Source organism: Dermatophagoides pteronyssinus, unplaced genomic scaffold, assembly GCF_027571235.1.
Source record: "Dermatophagoides pteronyssinus isolate colony J.1.1.1.1 unplaced genomic scaffold, Derpt_VIB-CSIC_2022.12 sq0009, whole genome shotgun sequence".
In the NCBI taxonomy this organism is placed as follows: Eukaryota; Metazoa; Arthropoda; class Arachnida; order Sarcoptiformes; family Pyroglyphidae; genus Dermatophagoides; species Dermatophagoides pteronyssinus.
The window spans coordinates 1,429,046-1,452,528 of record NW_027461533.1 but is presented as its reverse complement, the minus strand read 5'-3'; the positions used below and the strand labels follow the sequence as shown (position 1 = coordinate 1,452,528).

Below are 23,483 nucleotides of genomic sequence, written 5' to 3'. Positions count from 1 at the left end.
TCAATGAGGTTCATTGGGACATTTGTAAACTGAATTGATTTCTTCATCATAATCTGGATGATCTTCATTTATACGGCCACCGCAACAAAATGTACAAGTTTCACGAATAACTCCATATCCACGTGAAAGACAGGTTTTACGACAAGTTGATTGTCCGCAACGTCGATCGACTGAAATAAGTACTCTGTTCAATCGGGTTACATCAACCATGCAATATTTGGTTGTCGATGAACATTTGGTTAAATACTCATTATCTGTAAGAGTATAATTCAATGCTGGATTGTAGCATGGATTGTTATAAATGTAAGTAACCGGATTGAATACCGTCAATGGAACACGTTCAAAATCTGCAAAACAAGTATAACAATAAATTCCTGGATCTTCATTTTTTTGTCCACGATTACGTCCTCGATTCTTTTGTTGTTTACGAGTCGGTTTTCTACGTTGACCAGGTCTTTGGGCCAAAGTCCAATTGTCAATGAGAAAGAAAATTATTAAAAAACTAATCAACAATGATGATTTCATGATGATGATGAAATGAACAAATAAATCGTAATTTTTTTGTATTGCATGAACAAGAATGAGCAAGAATTTGCTAATTCAGCGGTTTTCAACTTGATTACTTACGTCGCCGGTAAGAGATTTGTTTCATATTTTGACAATGTTATATTATTTGGAACCTAAAATTGGTGGTTGAAAATCTCTGAATGTTTGATTGATTGTGTTTCCATAGATACTGACCGTTTGGGATTGTCCAGTTCTGACCAACATGGTTAAACCAGCTAATAAATCTAAATATAATTATATAGTTTGCAAATGAAATTGGCCGCCATTTTATATTATTATAAACAACATATCATTGAAATGAAAAAATTAATGTTGAAAATTTTTTTATATCAAAATAAAACAATAGTTTATTTAACAAATTATTCATCATCCATTTGATAATGAAAATGATAATGTAATAATGTTTATGAAGGTTGATACATCAACGAATTGGGTCGACAAAAAAAAAGATCATTTTTTGATACAAATCGAAAATTATTAAATATGAATACGAAAGACTTTTTTTCGAATGATGAACAATGATGAAAGAATAATTTAACGAAAAAAAAAAAATTAAAACAATTTGGAATTCGAATTCAAATGATGTATTTTTTGAGTTTTGAGTTTACCATTTTGTTATGGAAAAAATGTCGAAAAAAGGAGAAAATCCTATAAAATAAAATAAAATTGTCGATTGATGGAGCAAAATCACTGATACATTGATCGATTTAGAATTATTTCATTTCTTATTTTCAATTAATCATCATTGTTAACAATAATTCTGTTCACAAACAAAGCTGGTTAATCATTTCCAGCTGGTAAAAATTGCTTTTAAATTATAATCGATTGATAATAATTAGTATAAAATAGTGTTATTGTTTTAATGTTGATGATCTTTTTTGTTATCATTTGAATCGAATTTTGAGATGAAAAAAAAGTTTCCATTCTATGTATATTTGTACAGAATCAATGAATTTGGGGATCATTTTTTGTTTCTTTCATTCGGTTTTTGATTAGTCGTATTTAATGGATATTATCGATTGAATGTTTATGGATTTTTTTTCAACGAATGATCAATTAAAATGAAATGGCAGATCAAACAAAAAAAAGAAAAAAGAATCCAAATGATTTTTGTTAGTGTGTTTGTGTCAATTTTTTTCACTGTAAAATGAATAATGTATTTTTTAATTACACAATATTACAAATTTAATTAACAGATTTTTTTTTCATTATTCATTTGCCCGTATGACAGAAAAAAAAATTAAATCCCAAAATATTTTAATTTTATAAATACAAATAAACAAAAGATTTTATTTTTGCGTATGGATATATAAAAGAAAAAGAAAAGAATTATGTGCATTGATGATAATGATGATGATGATTTTATAAGTGTAATTAAACATTTTCATGTCTTGATTTTTGTCTTTTTCTTCATCATTTTGTACAAACCATTCATATATTCAACAAAAGTCACAATAACTGAATGATGAAATTTTCTTAATAATTGTTCCATAATATAAATCGAAATAATTCATGTTTCGAAACGTATTTTATTATTATCAACTTGTTCCATACTTTTTGTTTGTTAAATTTTCTTTGCATCGAACAATTCATCATGAATCGACATCAAGCAAGAGAGAAAGGTGAATAAGAGTTTAACATCACAGATTTTGTTTTTCAGGTGTTTTTGGTTCCAATTCGAATGTCTAATAATTGTATCCATTCATAAAAACACGTAAACATTAGCAAACATTAAGGCTAAATTAAAACTAAAGATGAATAATTAAGCCAAAATGTTGACCATCTTTGCCATGAAGATTAGGGCAATCACACCACGATTGTGTTTATTTTGTCCTTTTATGTGAAAATTTGCCAAAAAAAAAACTTTTTGAACATGGATCCAAATGAAGTGAAGAAGGTGGTAATGTCTTGATTATCACAAACTATTGTTACTGCTGTTACTATTATTATTATGTTTACTACTTTCGGTTCGTTCTATTATTCCAAAACCATGTTTAGTTTTTGGCCTGAGGTATTCATCGTTGGACAATCCTATCACATCTAAACGATTTTCTTTGCGATACTGTAAACAACGGCGAATGAATTGCTAAAAAACAATAAAAAAGGTTAGCAAAAAAATAATATTGAAAGATAAAAATAACAACCTTTGCTTCATTGCTGACTGGTGGTTTAGAAGCGAATTCGACTTCTGTAGCTTTTAGAATCGTATTCTCTTCCAAGATAGTTGCTTGTGATTGATTATGACCAAACGGTTTCTTTCCATATAAACATTGATAGAATATAACACCAACACTCCAAACCTGAACAAAAAGGTTACAATTGAAATCATATCGATTCAAACAAACAAAAAACTTACATCAACTTTGGATGAAATTTTGGGAGGATTTTTGCCAACAACAAAACATTCTGGTGGTAAATACCAATAGGTACCGGCACCTTGACTGGTCAAATCCATTCCATTTTCCGGTGAATAATTTTCCTCATCCATTATTTTCGAAAGACCAAAATCGGTTATTTTAATTTCACCGGACATTGTACCCGAACTTAGCAGTATATTTCCTATTAGATGCAAAAATTTTTTATTATTATTCAATCAACAATTTTTAAAAGAAGGACATTACCGGGTTTAAGATCATAATGAATGATTGGTGGTTTAATCTCATTCAGATATTTAAGTGCATGTACCACTTGCATAATGATTGAACGAGCTTCACGTTCAGGAATGCTTTTATGTTGTTTTAAATAAAAATCAAGATCATGACCATCACAGTATTCAAGGACTGTACAAAATGAATTGGCATCAATTTCAAATACATCATACAATCGAACCACTCTTGGATGATCCAATTGTTTATGTATATTATATTCTCGTAATGCATGTTTGATATAGTTGGCTTTTTTATCATCTTTCCATTCTTTATTCAATTGATGTATTTTACAGGCAACATAACGTTGTTCTTTCAGATCAAATGCTTTATGTACTTCAGAAAATCCACCTATAAAATAAATTATAAGTATTATTGTTTTGTAAAACAAATAACAAAGAAAATACATACCTTTACCCAATAACATGAGTAATAGGAATCGTTCATTCAATGTAGTATGATTATTAAATCGTGATTGATCTTCATTATGAATACGTTTTAATTCTCGGATATGCAAATTTCTTTCTCGTTCTAGCTTTTCTAATTCTAATTGTAGATCAGCATCTTCTTTTTTCAATGCTTGAGATCGTAGCTTGAGAATTTCATCTTGTTCATAATATTCGTACCAATTCATTTCTTTTGGGGATTCGGGTTTAGCAAATTCACTATTCGAATTATCACCATTTGATGAAGATTTTGATTTACCAGTAGTTAATGGTCGTTTTTTCATCAACATTTTACGTTGTCGTTCGATTTCTTCTCTAGCTGTTGCAATTTGTTCTTGTTTTTTGATTAGTTCTGTGAATGCCGTACCATCTACCCAATTTTCGGCAAATACGGCTCCTTGACAAAATAAATTTTCGATATTACTTTTTTCAAATTTATTGGAAAAAATTATACGTACCTTGTCTTTGGGTTACAAACTGACCAAGTCTTAATCGATTTTGCATGCATTTTTGTCTTGCAGCTTTCTTTTCCATAAGGCTTTTTTCTACCAATAATTGCTTCGTAACATCAATACATTTGTTTAGTCGAGATTTTTGTGATTCATTTTCTTCGCGATATACTTTGACTTGTCTTCTTAACTCTTCTATAGAACGTGTCAGCTCTTCAATTTTATTATCACGTTGTTCGAGCTCGGCAGCATAATGTTCATCTTGATTAATTAATTTAGACATCGTAAGATCTGTTTGAGTAGTAGATGATGACATATTTTTCGCATTAAAACTTATACTAGGATTTGTAATTGAATTCACATGCTGCAAATGATTCGCCGTCGAACCGGACACACGATTTTGTGGCGTCATAAAGGAGCTCGATATAGAATGCTGATGCTGATGAATCAAATTGTGATCATTGGCAGTAGAGGCGGCAGCGGCGGACGTTGTCGCAAGTAGATTTGTCGAAGCACTTGTAGCCGAAGAAGTTGATGAAACCACTTGCTGTTGCTGATACATTGAATAGAATGGTAGAGAACTGGAGGTTGGCGATTTAGCGCCAGCTGCATTATATCGACTAGGGCTTGAATGATTCTGCAATGGAAATAAATATTGTTATCAATTGAAATTAATATTCAACAAGCGACTTACTTTGAAATACTCGGTCACTTTTTTATTTGTTTCACGTTTGGAATTGATTGAATTGCTACGTTCAGGTAACGATTCATCTTTTTTCCTTCTTTTTCTTTGATTAGCATATGTGACATTATTGGCTCCGTTGGAACCTGAGGGAGGCGTCGCCGTATTATTGTCTAATTGGCTTAATGAACGTTTCTCTGGCGTCACGGTTATATTATGAGAATGAATATTATCACAATGCATCGAAGTTGGTGGATCTTGCTTATCGGAACAATGACTACCACCAGATGCAGTTGAAAGATTAGAGTCTTGATTATGTGAAGAGGAATGAGCAGAATAATGACATGATGATTGTGTTGATCCTCCCGAATTATTATTTGCCAATGAGTTAGAAGGATTATTATTACTATTATTGTTGGTATTATTATTGTTGATGTTGTTGGAGTTATTGTTGATGGCCACCGTATTGACCAACGAAAACGATGGTGGAGGTACGGAATTTAAGCCTTGAGCAGCAGTTTGTTGCTGCGCTTGTTGTGATGTTGATTGTGGTTGACCGCTTTGTAGCGGAAGAGGTGGAAGAGGTTGAGGCTGCTGAGATTGTGATTGCTGCTGATTTAATGTCGAAGAAAATGGAGAGCTATTTGGAGCGACAGGAATGCTAGGACTTGATGATGATGGATTGGAGTTTGTTGATGAAGATGTGGCCGAATGTATCTGGTGTTGAGGCTGCATCAATGATGATGGTGATGAAGCTTTCGTATGTGGTGATACCAGATGGGCATGAGGCCCTGGAGGCGCTAATGGCGGATGATGTTGATTTGATAATGAATAAATGCTCGATGGATGGGTATTGGCGGCTGCAACTGTAACTGCGGCGGGGATATAATGAGGCGGTATCGATTGCTGTGATTGTGTGCTAAGATAACTACCAACATTTGATAGACGTTGACTTGTGCCCATAAAACGAGCCTCGAGCAGCTCCTGTTTTCTTGGATCAATTGATGGATGATGGTTAGATCCAGGCGCCGTTGTACTGGTTGTTGGCGCCGGTACCGGCTGCTGGAGGTTATGTTCCATGGCTGCAAACATCACCGAAGACAACATATCCACAAATTAATGTCGCTTTTTTTTTGCTGCAATTGCGAACAAGTGTTAGCTGACGGCTCTACAAATTGAGTCGCCAAGCTCACAAGTCCACTATATTTTTTCAAGAAAATTAAAAAAAAAACAACAAATTATTAATCTTTATCAATTATGCAGGATAAAAAAATTATATAAATAAAATAAAAAAATTGTTGACTGTATTTTCAATGGATAGTCTTTGTCTCAACAACAATCATGATCACTTATAATAAAAACATAGGATGGAGTTGTTGTCGTCATCATTATCATTTCTATTTTCAAAGATAAAAAAAAATCTAAAACACATCTATGATGATGACGACAACTCGGCGACAAACATTGCCATTAAACAACAACCATACAAAGAAAGAGCAAGAGCAATAGTATAGTAAGAACAACAACAACAACAACAACAAAGGTAAATCAATCAATCAAAATAATGTGAAAAAAAGGAAATTGGTAAAATTGGAAATGAAATCAGATAGCCAAAAAAACAAAAACAATAACACGTATACAAATTAAATGAGAAAAACGAAACAAAACAACAACACGGTAATTCACCTATATCCGAACATATAATCATCAAATGCTCAAATTTTCTCTAAACAAAAAAAAACAAAATGAACAAACATACCGAAATGCAACAATATTGAATATATGATGAGAATTCTTTTGTTTTTTTTTTTTGGTATCAAAATGAAAATCATAGAAAATTTAAACAAGAATCCAAACGAATTAGAAATGTGAATTGATAACACAGAAACACACACACAATGTTGACCAAAAATGAATAGAATTAATCAAAAATAAACAAATAATATTAAGACAACATCGGAAAACACCAACACATATAAGAAATCAACAAAATGGCGTCGATATTTTTTGTTTTGTTTTGTATGTGGCTCAACGAAAAAAAAACACACACTCACATACACACACACAATATTACAGTGTGACAACATTACATAGATTAAAGCTATAACCATACATACATTACAACAATTCATTCATCACAAAAATAATAAGGGAGAAAAGAAAAAAAATAACATAAAAATCACAAGCAAAATAGCCAAAGCGCTATCCATTGGTTTTAATATCTCCGTGTATATGTCTGTCTGCTGTGCCAATACGAAAAAAAAAAATTTGTGAAAATACGGCCTTTTGAGCGAATTGAGTTTTTGTTGTTGTTGTTGTTGTTGTATACAATTGTGGAGACACCATCATCGAACCAAACAACACAAACACAGGATAGATAGGATATTAAAGCGACAGAAGAAGATATAACAACATCAACATCATCATCATCATCATCATCATCATCGGAAAAAATCAGCATCGACAACAACAACAACAACAATCGAGAAGCAAATATAAAACGGAGGAGAAAGAGCAGACGAAATATTGACAACAACAACAACAACAAAAAATTACTCACACCATTCATTTCAATGGTATACAATATATATCAAAATATATATACATTATATACGTTTGTATATTTAACATATATATATCATCATCAATAGAGCAACAGAATACGGATTTCCAAAGAAAGAAAAAAAAATGAGGAAAAAGAGGGAGGGAGGGTGTTTAAATGAATGAATTTTTTCGTCGTCGTCGTCGTCGTTGCAAATAGTGAAAAGAAAGAAAGAAAAAAAAAGAGTCAGACCGTGTGTGTGTGTGTGATTGTCGCTGTCCAAAAGTAAAAAAGAAAAAGAAAAAAAAAAGGGAGGAAGAGAGTAAGTGAATTTTGAATGATGATGATGATGTCGTTATTGGATGTGGATTGTTGTTGTTGAAAAATCGTTTTTATATAAAGTATAGATAGACAACCATAGCCATCTAAGTTTGGTTTTTTATCGGTGACGAACAATAATAAAGCAGTAAAAAAAATTGAGGAAGATCATCAGGAAGAAAAAAAATTAGCTGAATTTCTCTGAATATTCTGATATTTAAATTGTTTGATTATTTGCAAATTAGGAATATCATATTGAAACAGAAAAAAAACTGTTTTTTTTGTTCTAAACAGGATAAGGATACAGCAACAAAAAAAGAAAAACTGAAAACAAATTTTTTTCTTCTTAAATTAGATTTTCGATGTCAAAAATAATCTATACACATCCGCCATCTATACATATCTATTCGCATATTCAAAAAGCAATTTTATTCTCTTCAATATTGATTGGTCGTGTTTTAACCAACCAACCAAAAAAAAATTGACCAAATCGTGTGATGAAATTTGACAAGTACAAAAGATTAACAAGAAGGAAAAAAAATAACCTGCATAACTGGCCAAAAAAATTCCTTAAATAAAATCTTTTTTACTACTTTGTTGTTATATCATAATCGACAACAAAAAAATTTGGTTTGAAATTGGAAAAAAATGTCTAAATAACATCGTTATCATTATTATCGTTATAATCATCATACTCTTAAGAAAAACGCCTACGATCAGCATCAGATCGCAAACCAAAAACCAATAAAGGATGCTCATAATAAACCATTTTTTATGTTAAAAAGTATTGATTGTACTTGATTTTTTTTTCGGAAATCATCATCATCATCATAATCAATAATGTCACACACAAAAAAATTCACAAATATAGTTCGGAAGAAAACCAAAAAAAAAAACAATGAAGTAATTTCATTAAAATTTATCCAAAACATTGATGATTGTAATTGTGCATGAAAAGACGACAATGATATATATGGTAAATATACAATTTCATCAGGAATTTTTTTTCTCTAATTTCAATTAATAATTTAGTAATGAAGAATGAAATAATTAAACAAAACAAATTTTTTTTTTTGCATGATTTCAATGATGACGCCAAACAATGATGATGATGATGACGATAAAGAAAAATAAAATAAAATAAAATGCTGCAACCTTTGATAGATATATTTTGTCTATATGCGAATCACGAGAGAATCATGTAAATGATGATGATAAAATTGAAAATTAAAAAAAACTAACTAACCAAACCAATAAACATTGATTATTAAAAACACATACCATGATATGATTTATTAATGATGATTATGATATCGATTGATTGATAATTGATCAACAGCAACAATTGATTTGTATTGATATTTTGTTGTTGTTGGATTCGATTTCTTGTTGTTGTTTCTTATTGATAAAATATTTCACATACACCAAGAATCAAGAATATCAGATTCACAGAATATTTTTTGAAATGAAATTTTTAGTGATTTTTTTTCAACCAAAAAAAAATTTATGAATTTTGAATGAGAATCTGAGATGCAAAAAAAAACAAAAACAAAAACAACGATAAAAAAATAATTAATATCAAAAATTCTGGTTGTTGTTGTTGTTGTTATTGAAAATACCAAAAACTAAACTTAAAAGCTCATCATCATCATACGAATATTATTATTTAAATAATAATAAAAACAACAACAACAAACAAAACACTCATATAATCAAAACAAATATATAACTCATAAATGAATTGATGATGATGATAATATTAAATTATATTCTCAGGGAAAATAAACTAACTTACTCAAATCACTCATTTGCTTGTATCCAACAAAAAAAAGTGTGTATAAACAACACACAAACACATTCATAACTTATTCACTTTATACTCTTACCATTTTTTGTTGTTGTTGTTGGAAATATAATTGTAATAAATATACACTATTTGACAATAACATTAACAACAAATACCAACCAAATACAACAACAACAACAACAACAATATGTGAAACTAAACGAAAAAAATAAAGAAAAGAAAAGAACCGAGTCGAGTTCGTCGTATAAGTTTTTCTTTTAAGAGTTTCTTGGTGGTGGTATTATTATTTTTTTTTATTTATTAAAAGGTGCTGCTAGTGCTGCTGGTGTGTGTGGTTATACATTAGAATACACATTCTGTATTCATTTTCAATGTTCAAAAAAGAATTTTCAATTCAAACCAAAATGATGATGCTTTTTCTTATGGCTTTTTTTGTTGTTGTCTGTCTTGTGTGTGTTTACCACAAAATAATGTTGTTGTTTCCTTTCCTTTCCTTTCCTTTTTTTCATTCTGCCAATATCCAACAACACATTAAAAAACACCCCTTTCAAGAATTGAAGAAAAAAAATATTTATTAGATAAGAATTTTGGTTTGTGTTAGATGAATTGAATATTCTGTGTGTTTTATTTGGCCTCTCTATATGTTTAAATCGATTCGAATCGATGATGAATCAAAAATGGTTTGATGTTAATGATTTTATTCTGGTCTAAACTTTTTTCTTTAAAATTCTTCAATTTCCAATCCAAAACTCTTTGCCACACTAAATCAAACAATCGATTGATACTAGCACCACCATCCTAAAACAACCAAAATAAAAAAAACCACCCATAATACACCAAAAAAATTAAAGAAAAAAACCAAATAATTTTTTACATACTTTTCATACATGCACAAACACACACAAGATAGACAACCAAAGAAAAAAAAATCCAACCAAAATGATATAGAAAAAAAGAGAGAGAGAAAAAATGAAATGAAAAACGAAAGAAATTTTCTTTCTTTTTCTCCCCAATGATACTGTGTGGTATTATTATTATTTTTTTGGATGAGAATCCATCACAAACTAAACCAAAATACAAACACCATACTCACACAAAGAGGTTCATATGTTGGAAAAGCAGAAGAAAAAAAAGGCAGCAAGCTCGCCATCATCATCAGCATCATCAAAAGAAATGAAATGAAATATATATTTAAAAAAAAGAAGCCAAAAGCTAAAGGAACTCAACGTATGCAATATTATGTTATGTTTGATTTGTTTGGTGAATCTATTTGATGATGATGATGATGATTGGTGATTGAAACGACAACGAAAAAAAAATGGAGTCGTCGATGAAAATCAGAAAAAAAAATACAAAATACAAAAGGCAAATATATAGTGAGAGAGAGAGAGAGAAAATATTTGCGAATCGAGCCATGTTTGTTGTTTGAATAATTTCATTAATTATAATGATCTCTCATCTCATCAATATTATCCAATGAATGAAAATGATTTATGCTTGTTGTTGTTGTTGGACAAAAATTTTTACAATAACTACCTTATGATCGATGTTTTGCTTTTTCTTTGGTTTTTCGGAAATGGTATCCAGAATTTAGATGAATTTGAATTAAATTGGCACACACAAAGTTGATTTTCTTCAATTATCAAAAAATTTAATAAAAAAAATGTTCAAACACAATTCATCAACAAATCAAAATCATTTGGTTTTGTTTGATGCACTAAGGTTAATCTAAACACATAGTAAATCATCATAAATTGATCAATAGAGAGAGAAAAAAAAAGAGAAAACTAAAACTAACTATTCATCGTATGTTTCGACATTTTCGGATACTCATCATCATCCAATCAACTACCAATTCGATGATCAAGAGCATCCGATCATCATCAACAACAACAACAACAACATACCGACTTAGTTTAAACAACAACAACAACATAAACTAAAAAATGATGGAAATCATACATTGGATGCATTGAAAGAAAAAGAGATAGATAGAAAGAGAGAACACAAGGCAACAAAATTGTACCGATCATTAAGGATGATGATGACGATTTGGAGGAGGATGGCCAACAAACAAAACAAAACAAAAAATCTGTCATTATTTCATTTCATTTCATTTCTGTTTTGTTTAATGGGGATAGTGTTTTTTTCCAGGTTAAACAAAAAAAAATTTTTGGTGATGGAATCGATTTGGATTGTACATCTTTTTTCTTTAATCCTTGAATTTCCTGATGGAAAACCAAACTGTCAATTTGCCAAATCGCCAATATTATTTGTGGCGATTTTCGGCCATTGGCCATTTTCTTTTTGGGCTATTTTCAATGCGACCAGATCAAAAAAAATACTTTTGTTAATTGAATGTGTATAAGATGATATCAAAAGTATGGTACACTGTTTGTTTCATCATCAATGGTGTATATATGAAGAAGAAAAAAAACGGAATCCATAAATCGAGCAAAAATGGAACCTAATTGAATGAGAATTGAAGAAAATGATGATGGAATTGAGTTACTGAAAAGAAAATAAAAGATGGAGCAAGTACCAAGATTTTTTTTTTTTGTTTTTTTTTTTTGATCATGGGGATTGAATGGAATTCGGGGGGTTTGATAGAAAAAAGGAAGAGGAGCAGCCAATACTTTCTATTACGTATATATGTATGGTTTTACGGAAAAAGAGACATGGCACATTTTTTTTTGTTGTCTGTCACACACCAAAAAAACATCAAACCATTTGGTGGTTGGTTACAATATTTTTCATTGTTGCAATATTGTTGTTGTTGTTTTTATGTTTTTTTTTTTGTTTTCAACCAGAAATATAAAAGCAAACCAACCAGCAACCAAATAATTTTTTTTTCGTTTCGTTTTGGAAAAAAAAGTCAATCCAAAAAAAAACATTTGAGAAACAGAGTAAATATTGAGAGAGATTGAGATATCGCTGGGGCTGGTTTTATTTTTCTTTCTTTTCGTTTATGTATTTTTTTTTGTTCACTACACTTTTTTTCTTCTGTATAAGTGCGACCATTTTTTTTTCCTGGGATATATCTTGAACGAACGAATGAAAAAGAATTAAATGGCTACATTTAAAGAGACAAACAACAACAACAACAACAGTAGCAATATCTTTGTGTGTATGGTATATTCGTGTGAATGTGAGGAGGATGAGAATAAGAAAAGAATGTATGATGTTTTAAGGGAGGGGGAGGGTTACAAGCTTATTTGAAAATATTATCCAACAACAAAACATCAATGTAAAATATAGCCATTTTTTTCTAATATTTATTGTACGTCATATATGAATTTTTAACCAAAAAAAGGTAAACTTTTATATTATTTAATATTATCCATCTATTTAGAGTATAATAAATAACACATCATATTCACTTGGTTAAATTTCAATGAATTAGGCGTGGTAGTAATGTCATCAATGTTTTTTGTTTAATGTTAAACAGAAAAAACCATTACATAAATAACAATGTTGTTTAACTTTTTTTTGGCTAATCATTATCATCATTATCATCATACGACAGGTCATTTCATTTTTTGGTAAGGTTAATTGATTTAACCGGCTGAAGAAAAAAAAGAAGAGTTTGATCAAGAGATCAAGTCTGATAGAAAAGAGTAAAACCTAATAATTTTTCGAATAATATATCGAGTTATTCGAATGAATCAACATAGCCGGATATGATTCGGATAGGTATTTGTGTGTGTTTGTGTGATTGTGTATTTGGATTCAATTTCTGGTTTTAAATATTATGAGAAAGAAAGAAAGAAATAAAGTTGCGCGCCTGTGTAGAAAAATTATATTACCACTCACCCTATTTGTATCATCGATAGATGGATGAATAAAATAAATGGATGGATGGATGGATGGATGAAATTCTTTTCTGCAGAGAAAAAGGAACTCTCACAATGAATGAATGAATGATAGAAAGAGAGAAAGACGACTGGTTAAATGGCGAAATCCTATGTTATTTTTTTTTTGAAAAAATATGTTTTAAAAAGTTGGGTGGCCATCAATTGGGTTGTTTTTGTTGTTGTATTTGATTTCATTTAAGGTAGCCAATATAATATACTGTCATTAATAGATTCATTGCAATTCATTCATGAAACAACAACAGCAAGATAAAAAATGAATATAAAAAAAAGATGGCGTCAAAGGTGTAATAGAAAAAAAACTAAACAGAATTTGGCCTTTTTTTTACATTAGATTGCACTCACAGTGATTGTGGCGATGACTATGAAATAAAATAATTATGAAAAAAAACTAATGATAATAATTAATAATAACGATGTTGATGTATAAAAGGCGGCAATGCTCCATTCACTTACAAAAACACATAGATAATACACGAGATGGTGGGAAACTTATGGAACATTAACGCTTTAAGCAAGCATGTAGACAAACCAGATTCTAGATTTCAAAAACATAGGAAAAAAAGTGAGAGAGAGAGAGAAAGAGAATTTGTCTCTCTATTATTCCTGAACATACTTCTATAGTAGCAGTAGTAGTCGACTTTTTTTCTAGTAATTTGATGACTGGAGAAAAAAAAACCAAATAGAATTGGCCACCCGTTTTTTTTTTTTGCTTCTCATTCGTTTACTTAAAACATGGGCATCGAAAATGAAAAAAAATGCTACAACCTAGAAAGATCAGCCCTAGTTTGTTCACAGCATCAGAATCCAACAAACAGAATGAAACAGTTCCAGTACAGGCGCCCACCCCAAACAAAATATTAGAGGTGTGTGTGTCTATCAATGTGAAACGTTTTTTTTATATGGTCGGTTGTTATGGAATGGTTACCAAGTTTTTTTTCAACAAAATTCTTTTATGTCTATTTTGTGTGTGTATATATTTTCATTATTATTATTATTATTTGTTATGTATGAATGAATTCTGGATGTTATATTACCCCCAAAAATAACATCCAGAATACAGAAAAAAATGATAGCATTTCACATGTCTTTCTTTCTTTCCATTAGAATGTATAGGCGAAATGCAATTATAACGCAATATTAATCTTACAATAACAACAACAACAACAGCAAAATTCTTTCTCATATACGGAATATTTTTTTTCTTCTTCTCTCCAAGTGTATGTTTGAATTCTAAATTCTAGAAGCAACCATATAATAAAGGATATAAAATGGAATCATACATACTTTTATACATACATACTTTTTTTACAGTAGTAGTAACACATGGGACATGGAATTTTTTTTTATTCTTCTTTTTTTGTTGTTTAGAGAAAAAAAAAGTAACCAAATGAATCTGTGATAGTTAAGTCCACATATTGAACTATCACTTATATACACTCAAACAGAGAGAGAGAGAGATACACACCCAGGATGTTTAGATCACAAAATGACTAAAGTTTTTGAGAAAGAATCATTTGAATTTTTCTCTCCATCAAATTCATTATCAATAAGGAATATGTATGATGATGAAAAAACAACGAATTGTTTTTTTTGTACATTTTTTTCAGCTATTGATTTCATTTGAATTGATTTCATTTCATTTTTTTGTATTCATTATTATTTGGTAGTAGCGGTGTGATAACCAAAAAAGAAAAAAACGATAACTTTTGGATACCAGAAAACAAAAACATTATTATAATACGGTCATGATGATGAACAGACGGTCTGAATGTTATTTCAACATCAACAAAATCATCATCATCATCATCATCATCATGATCACACCAAAATTATATAGCGGCAATTTTTTTTTCACAAACCATTTATCCAATGGTAAATTTGACAACGAACAAACGAAAACGAATATATACGAGGGCAAAGAAAGAGGAAAATAAAATAAAATAGATATTGAAAGAACAAAGAGGCTAAAGATATAAAGCAATGCGATGATGTGCTGATGATGATGATGATGATGATGATGATATTGGATTTTTTTTTATGTGTTGTTTGCCTTTTCATTCTATTCGTTGTTTTGTTCTTGTTTTCTTTTTTGTTGTTGTTGTTGTTGTGTGAGTGTGGCTCATTTCATATGCTGCATATATACAAACAATGGTATTTTTTGACATAAATTGTTTGTTCCGGTTTATCTCATTTTATCTCATTATTTTCTTCGTTTTTCGCTGTTATTGTTTCACAATTTTTTCATCCAATGACAATTGTCATAGGCTTTAATTTTTCAGCAAAAAAAAATCAAAGTCAAATGGTGATTTGGTGATCTAATTTCCAGGAATTATTGATTGAAATTTAATATCAATAAAAAAAAATATTTTGATTTCAAACCGCTTGGTGGCACCAGTAGCGGATTCTTTCATCATTGAGATTCTGTATCGCTTGATGTGATATGGTTTGGGATTGGAAAAAAAATCAGCTGTTTTATTTTATTGCATCGTCATGATTTGCTGGTTTATTTTTTTTTGTTGTTGATGTTGTTGTTGTTGTTGTCGATCAACATGGCAACAGAAAAGTCTAGACATGCATGCATGCATGCATGCATGAATCCTATGACGTCATTTTGAAAAGTGTCTGCGTGTGTGGTTCATGGCGTCAAAAATATCGTCTGTTCAAATCGATAATGCTTGTTTTACACAATGTAATGATGATAATGATGCTTAAAACGCATGACGCCAAGATATAATGTTACATTCATAATCAAATAGCGAAAAAAAAATATCTCAGGCTATTTGAATCAATATTCTTATTATATAACCTTTGATCTTAAAAAAAATCTTCTAATCATTAAGACAGATATGAATTCAAGAAAGTAAAGTTATCAACGATGTAATTATCATCGTTGCGTTATATTAGTAAAAGCAAAATTAATGATGATCCAAATTGATTTGATTTGTTTTGAAGTAAATAATTTTAGCCAATCGATTATCATCATCATAATCAAATCATCTCAAACGAGTGATAAATTGTTTCCTTAAACATATTTTTAAAAAAAAGATCATCATCCCATAAAAAAATGAAGATCAAAAGAAGAAAAAAAGATGTGAATATTTTCAAAAGCAGAAATATGAATGACATATACAAACACTTGAATATATATCCGTAATAAATAATGAATGGTAACACAAACAAATAAATTCAAAATGAACAAAAAAAAAAATTTCCAGTTTCAGTCAATGTCCTTTTGCATCTGTCTCTACACACACACACACTTCATATGATTGTGTGGTTATCATTTGCGAAATTAAAATATAAAAAAAAAATTAAAACAAGATTCACACCGATGAACAACTATAATCTCTTTTTTTCTCATTCAAGCTCATTCCATATGGATAAACGACAACAGGATTATGAATTATATAAAACGGAACAAACAAAATTATACCTTGAAAGTACATACCCGAAATCATTTGTCGTTATGAACCAAAAAAAACAAATTCATTCTATTCCATACAATATTCAATATCTATCTATAGATTTTTTAAATTTTCTTAATACGCACAAGCGTTATTGTGTAAATATAACTAACTAGCCCCAAATGTTTGACAATTGACATTTATCGTTTTTATATATACGATGATTTTGTATGGGCGTATAATCAAACGATCTATGTTAACTGTTTTTTTGATATTATGATGAATTTATGATCATCATCGTCATCATCATCATTATCAAATAAAGGGGAAAAAAGATCATTAAAAAAAACCGAATCGAATCTAAGGGAAAAATTTTTTTTTAATTGAAAAATCCTCGAAGAAAAAAATCGATTCAAATTTTTTTTCTTCGTCTTCGTCTTGTAACGATATTTTGTTTTTTTTCTAGTTAAACATCGATAAAAGAAGTTTCTTATTTTTTTTTCCCAATATGATATTCATAAAAGATTATTATATTTGAATAAAGAATTGAATGAAGAAGAAAAAAAAATAAATTCTGAAGAATAACGAAATTAGAAATTTGCAATAATAATAACAATCATAAACATACACAAGCGCAATTGTGGATTCTTAGAAAATAATCTCTCTCCATCATAACATGGGAAAATAAATCGAAAATGGCGAACGAAACAACTAAGAATTTTTGGCGAAATTGATGAAAAAAATTTTTTCCTTTCAATTTGAATCAAAAATGAATGTTCCAGAACAACGACAACGACGAGAACAAAAAAAATACTTCAACTACAACATAACAAAATGATCGGCCTTTTTTGTCAATATTATGGAACATGCTTGAGATAGGTAGGTGTGTGTGTGTGTGTTTGTATTTGAACCAAACAAACCAAACCAAATCAATAGTAGATCAAATACGCACACAGATATTATAAAGATTTTTTTTTAAATATATTTATAGATGGATAAAATTTGGGTTAGGTCAAGTTTTTTTGTTTTGTTTTGTTTTGTTTTGATTAACGGATGTGTTACGAATGCTGCTGAATGACATTATCCATAATTTCATCTTTTTTTCTTCTTTTTGACATTATTGTTGAAATTAAATTTTTTTCTCTGATAGAAAAAAAAACATTGAGCTAACACCTAACTGTGTTTACTCTGATAGTAAATAGACGGTTAGATTTTGAATTGGATATAATTTTACCACTATCATAATATTAATACAATAGATCCGATTATGGATTTTATACAATGATCAAATGTCCTCTCTCTCTCTCTAGTTTGTCTACCATTTTGTCATTGTATCATAGTTGCCGTTGTTGTTAGCTAATAAAAAAGTTGACTTTTTTGTTACGATCAAACGAAGAATGAACAAGAAAATAAAAATCATTTATTCAGGGATGGTAACCTCTATCCACTCCAGGTCAGTGAACGTTTTTACCAGTTTATACAATGTATAAAACATTGGAATTTTGTTTGATCAGCTTTGATTTTAAAAAAAATGAAAATTGATTGTAAAGGAATTTCAAATACAAATCAATCACATGATGGCGACAATGTTCGATCAACTCAAATATTGCAAATTGATTTTGTTCATTGTTTAAAACGTGTAACGTGTATGTCAAAAAAAAGAAGAGAATTGGATTCAAAATTCGCGCGCACACACACATTTACGAACAAAAAAAAAAGAAGAAAAAAAGTTTCTTACGCATGTACGACAATATGAATTTTTTTTTGTTTGTGCAAAAAAAACAAACAAACAAAAATGAAAAATTCTATAGAAACAAGTCATAATTTTATTCAATCAAAAAAGAAAAAATCCATACCACAACGGCCAATATATACATCATAATGAACATTCATCAACTTCATGCTGATGATGATGATTATGATCAACAACGACAACAACACCGATAGTATTACGCCTTAACCATGGCCGATCATCATCATCATTATCATCAAATCATGTACAATGTTTGCGTGTGTGTGCGAAGAAGGAAAAATATGCTTAGTACAACACAAACACAAATATAACAAGTTATTCAACGGAAAAAAATGTCTGTATATTATTTTTTGTTTTCATACATCACCGAAAAAAAAATTAAAACGTTAAAGCAAATAAAACTTGTCATAAAGAAGAATGAAAATATACATAGTTGAAAATCGATTACAAATGAAAATCATGGTTTTGTTTGATTTAAAATGAAAAAAATTATCAAAATTTACAATAATAACATTCATTTGAAAAAAATGAAATTCATTTTGCCATTCTCAAATCTGATAGAAATGATTTTTTTCGGAACTTTCAATGTATGAATCTGGTCTTCGTTTCCGATTTCCCGTTCTATATTATCCTTGATTAATCAGGATATAAAAAAAAATTTATTTTGTTTAGTTTGCCTGTATACAACAAAATAAATATTTTCGTTTTTTTGATTTGTATAGAAGATTATCATATTCAATTCAATATAACTAAAGTATTAATTCAAAATGCGTATGTTGTTTTTGTCAATTATTCAATAATATGAGTTTGGTTTCCTTTTCCATTATTTAGATTTCAGCCAACTCTTTTCAATTTTTTGTTGTTTGCTTCTACTTTTTTTTGTTGTTGTTGTTTTCTCATCATCATCATTATCCTATTCATTTGATAATTCTTTCATGTAACCAAACAACCTAAAACCAAACACACACACGCAAATTTCAAACAAAAAAACATCATGATTATTATTCTTTTAATTCTTATTTTTGTTAAATAATCATCATCATATTAACATCATCTTCTCCTGTTTCATTCCAGAATATTCTTATTACAATAACAATAATAATAATCTAAGAATCTCTTTCTCTCTCTCTCTCTCTTGATTGAGATTTAATCTAATGATTCATCATTCAATAATGAAACATTCTATGAATATATAAAATGGTATAGAAGGAAAAAAATATGGCGGAAAAAAAAGGTCATCATAATAATCAACAACAACAGCAGCAGCAGAAAATCATTATAAGGTAAACACAGTTAACACCAAACATTTACTGAAAATGCAGCTGTTGTTTGTTGTTAGCAATTTTCCGATTGTACCCAAGAATCAACCACACAAACACACACACACAGAAGCTAATGATTTTTTTTTCTACCTTTTTTTTATATATGAATATAGAGAAAACTGATGGGTTTGTAGTGAAACTTTGAAAAACCATTTGCCTCATTGATAATGATGATGATTTTTTTAAAGATAAATATTATAATTGCCAATTTGAAGGACATAGTATTCCTTCAACGAAAATCAAATTTTTTTTCTCCATTGAGTCCATTCTTTCCAAAAAAGAACAACAACAAATATTCTATCGAATCGAATATTATTCTTATTGTACTTAATAGACATGAGTACCAGAATTATTTTTATCATACAGAATCCATTTTGTTACAGCAAGATTCAAAAACAAAAAAGAAGAAGATATCGTTTGGCCATGTATCCAACAACAAACAAACAAAAAAAATCGAATCGAACTTCAAACTTCAAAGTCAAATAGAGAGAAAGAAAGAATAAATGAAAATAACACCCCCCGGCAAATAATAAAAGAAAAGAAAGGCTCATAATGATGATGATGATATATATTTGATGTTAGAATATGCGCAAATTGTGTCCAGGATTTTTTTTTTTTAAAGAAAGAATTCTTTTCTTTATTTCATATTCTTGATTCTTATATATCCCTCTCTTTCTTTTTATTCTTAATAATAATAATAATAATAGGTACTTACGTATTAGACGCAAGGCGAAAGTTCTAAAACAACTTAAATGCATTATATATTTTTTTTAAATCAAATATTTTTATCAGCAGTTAGGTTTTCCTACCCGGAAAACCTAACTGTCCTAACCTAAACTAACCTGCCTAGATTAAGTTTGATTAATTAAAAACCAAAGAATGTTCATCTGCCCTATTCTTTCTTTATATAAGTAGCAAGTTAGCAAAGAAGTGTTGTGCGAGCAACACTTCTATGCTAACTTGAATGGCCTTGCTTCTAATACGTAAGTACCCAATAATATAATGAGAATCTATCTGGAATGAAAACTATTTGGTAGAATTGGCTGTTATGCCATCATCATCATCATATCAATATCTACATGGTTGTCGTCATGGTTTGTCGATTCGCCAAAATCACAAAAAAAAGTATAGCAAATAATAATAAACAACAAACTCACACAACAAAAGAAACGCACAAATCAACCAAATCAAATCATCAATTCTTAATGTTTAGAGGAAAAAAAATTAACACAAAGTGTTAACAACAACAACAACAACAATATCCTTGGGTCAGAATTCCGACCTGATGGTGTTTGTAACCGGAAATATAATGATTTTTTAAAAAAGAAACAACAACGAAAATCGATACAATTTCACACAAAAATCACACAATATTACTGTATATGTTTTAGCAGAGGATATTGTTGAGCAGCAGTATATGCATACATCATAGGATATCATTATGGTCTGTATATATTCTATGTAAATATTTCAAGAAGAAAATGACGCCACCCGATATTTTGTATGTTTGTATCCATGATGTGATAGAGTGTGTGTGTGTGGAAGGAATAAATACCTGACTCACATAAACACATCCACTATTTGAGAAATCCTCATTGAAAAATGATATTTTTTTTCCAATGATGATGATGATGATATTTTTTTTTACACAGTAAAATGATTATTGAAGAATTTTTTTTGGAAAAAATGGCGGTGGGTTATTTATTTTAATATTTTTTCTCGCTATTTGGATTATCATGAAATTTTTCCCGAAACTAAACTAAAATGTAACCGTCAAACCGTTTTTTCCCCTCCACATTCGCCAACCGAATCCATCCAAACATTCACTGTAGCTTTCTCGTCATTCAATCTCTCTCTCTCTCTCTCTCTCTCTCTCTTTTGCTCACTCATTCAATTTATACGCAAAACTTTTTCTCTCTCACTTTATTTCTTTGGTGTGTGCATTGAGCTGTCTCAACGGTATGTACATCACACAAGATTTTTATATATTCCACATTTTCAATTGCATTTTTTTTTATACACTTTTCAACAACAACAAACAACATCCAAGTATATTTTGATTCTATGTTGATTTTGAACTATTTTTTTTTCTTGTTCACTATTATATGGGGGCAAAACAAAACAAAACAACAACGCCATCTCAAAATGTTCCAATGTAACGAACGAAGAAAAAAAAATTCTTGGATGAACAAGTTATTTTCAAACATCAGCAAAAACCAAAAAAAAAAGTCTATAATAGATAAATATGACAAACATTTTTGGAGAAAATTTTTTTTTATTTCATAATGAACATCATAGATGGAACACCAAACAAATGCAAACACAAAAACAAACAAACAAACTTTAATGATATTTTTAACATTCAACAGAAAAAATTTTCATAATAAAATTCTGGAAAATTCCAAACCTACCTCAAACAACAAAAATACACAGTAGGCAATAAATAATAATAATAAGATGTTGTTGGTGGTGATGATGATGATAAACGAAATGTTTCGTAATAATCACTTTTGATGTTAATAATTTGATTCTAATGATTAAGCGTTGTTTTTGTAATTCAAATGAAAAAAATCTAATTTAAAACGCCGGAAACAGCTAAAAAAGGATATTTTGATTATAATGATGATAATGATGAAAAAAATTTTACACACAAAAATGAATGATATTTTACTGAGAAAAAACAACAACAACAAATAAACCAATCACAGGATGCTCACATAAAACAAAACAAAATAATTTGTTTATAAAACTTAAGGAGCTTATACTTTATATATCATATACAAAAACATAAACTAAAACTAAACAGAGAAACAAAACAAAAAAAAAAATGGCAAAGGATCAAAGCACCAGAAGAAGAAACAATAATTTCAATATATGTCGATTTTTTGTGGTATTTTCTTCGTTCTTCGTTGTTTGTTTTTTCGTCGAATAAGATGATGATGATATTGAAGAAAATGTATATGAGGAAAATTGAAAAAAATTGAATTTCAAATATGAATCGAATCACAAAATGTTGATTGTATACAAAAAAAAAACACACACACAGATACGAACAAACGAACGAAGAAGATGATGATGATGTCGACATCGAAAAATCGACGACAACCAAACTAACAACAAATAAATATACTCGAAGATCGACAGAGCTCGACAAAGATACTTTTTTTGTTGTTGTTGTTGTTGTTGTTGAAGAAATAAAAAACCACCATCAAATAGCCAAATTATGTTATGCTTTTAAAATATCTCTTCTTCTTTTTTTCATTCGTTGATGATGATGTATGTAATCAAAATGGCGAATATAAATGAATGAAAACAGTGTGTACAGCACAGTAGAAATTGTTGAACAAAAAAAAAAAATTTTTCAAAAACAAAACAAATTTAGAGGCGATGCAATAGTGTGAATGATTGAAAAAGACAGCAGAAGAAGATATATCTCTTTTAAAAATATTTATGATGCGGCCAAATGAAATTAAATGATGATGATTATGATGATTGGATTGGTGGATTGATTCACATTTGGTAAATCATCATCATCGTATGGATGTAAATATCAGTTGCTGTTATTTGATCATGTTGGCTGATGTTTTTCTTCTTCTTCTGTTTTGTTTTTTTGTCAAACGAACGAATCATTCATTCAAGATTTCAATTGATTCATTATTTGGTTGTCATTGTA

General features: G+C 29.3%; 2 protein-coding genes across 2 annotated transcripts; both read right to left on the bottom strand.

Annotated features, from left to right (window-relative positions):
* On the bottom strand, positions 1-1,125 carry LOC113788536 (uncharacterized). Its single transcript, XM_027337993.2, has 3 exons — positions 742-1,125; positions 628-680; positions 1-454 (listed from the first exon to the last, which is right to left on the bottom strand). Exons 1-3 carry the CDS (start codon positions 769-771, stop codon positions 1-3), a joined length of 537 nt encoding a protein of 178 aa, XP_027193794.1. The 5' UTR covers positions 772-1,125.
* A 682-nt stretch (positions 1,126-1,807) lies between these two features.
* Positions 1,808-6,804, bottom strand: Tlk (Tousled-like kinase). The gene is made up of 8 exons (XM_075821246.1): positions 6,549-6,804; positions 4,802-5,989; positions 4,117-4,744; positions 3,624-4,055; positions 3,189-3,563; positions 2,924-3,126; positions 2,712-2,867; positions 1,808-2,653 (listed from the first exon to the last, which is right to left on the bottom strand). Exons 2-8 carry the CDS (start codon positions 5,894-5,896, stop codon positions 2,483-2,485), a joined length of 3,060 nt encoding a protein of 1,019 aa, XP_075677361.1. The 5' UTR covers positions 5,897-5,989; positions 6,549-6,804; the 3' UTR covers positions 1,808-2,482.
* Positions 6,805-23,483: the final 16,679 nt, after the last annotated feature.

Excerpts from the sequence above, each read along its gene's own strand:
- LOC113788536 (XM_027337993.2), bottom strand. The coding sequence starts at position 771 with ATGTTGGTCAGAACTGGACAATCCCAAACG. Across the intron at positions 681-741 it reads GAACTGGACAATCCCAAACG|GTTCCAAATAATATAACATT; the intron begins GTCAGTATCTAT and ends CACCAATTTTAG. Across the intron at positions 455-627 it reads ACAAATCTCTTACCGGCGAC|ACCTGGTCAACGTAGAAAAC; the intron begins GTAAGTAATCAA and ends TTTGGCCCAAAG.
- Tlk (XM_075821246.1), bottom strand. The coding sequence starts at position 5,896 with ATGTTGTCTTCGGTGATGTTTGCAGCCATGGAACATAACCTCCAGCAG. Across the intron at positions 4,745-4,801 it reads AAGTGACCGAGTATTTCAAA|AATCATTCAAGCCCTAGTCG; the intron begins GTAAGTCGCTTG and ends TTTCCATTGCAG. Across the intron at positions 4,056-4,116 it reads GTTTGTAACCCAAAGACAAG|GAGCCGTATTTGCCGAAAAT; the intron begins GTACGTATAATT and ends TATTTTGTCAAG.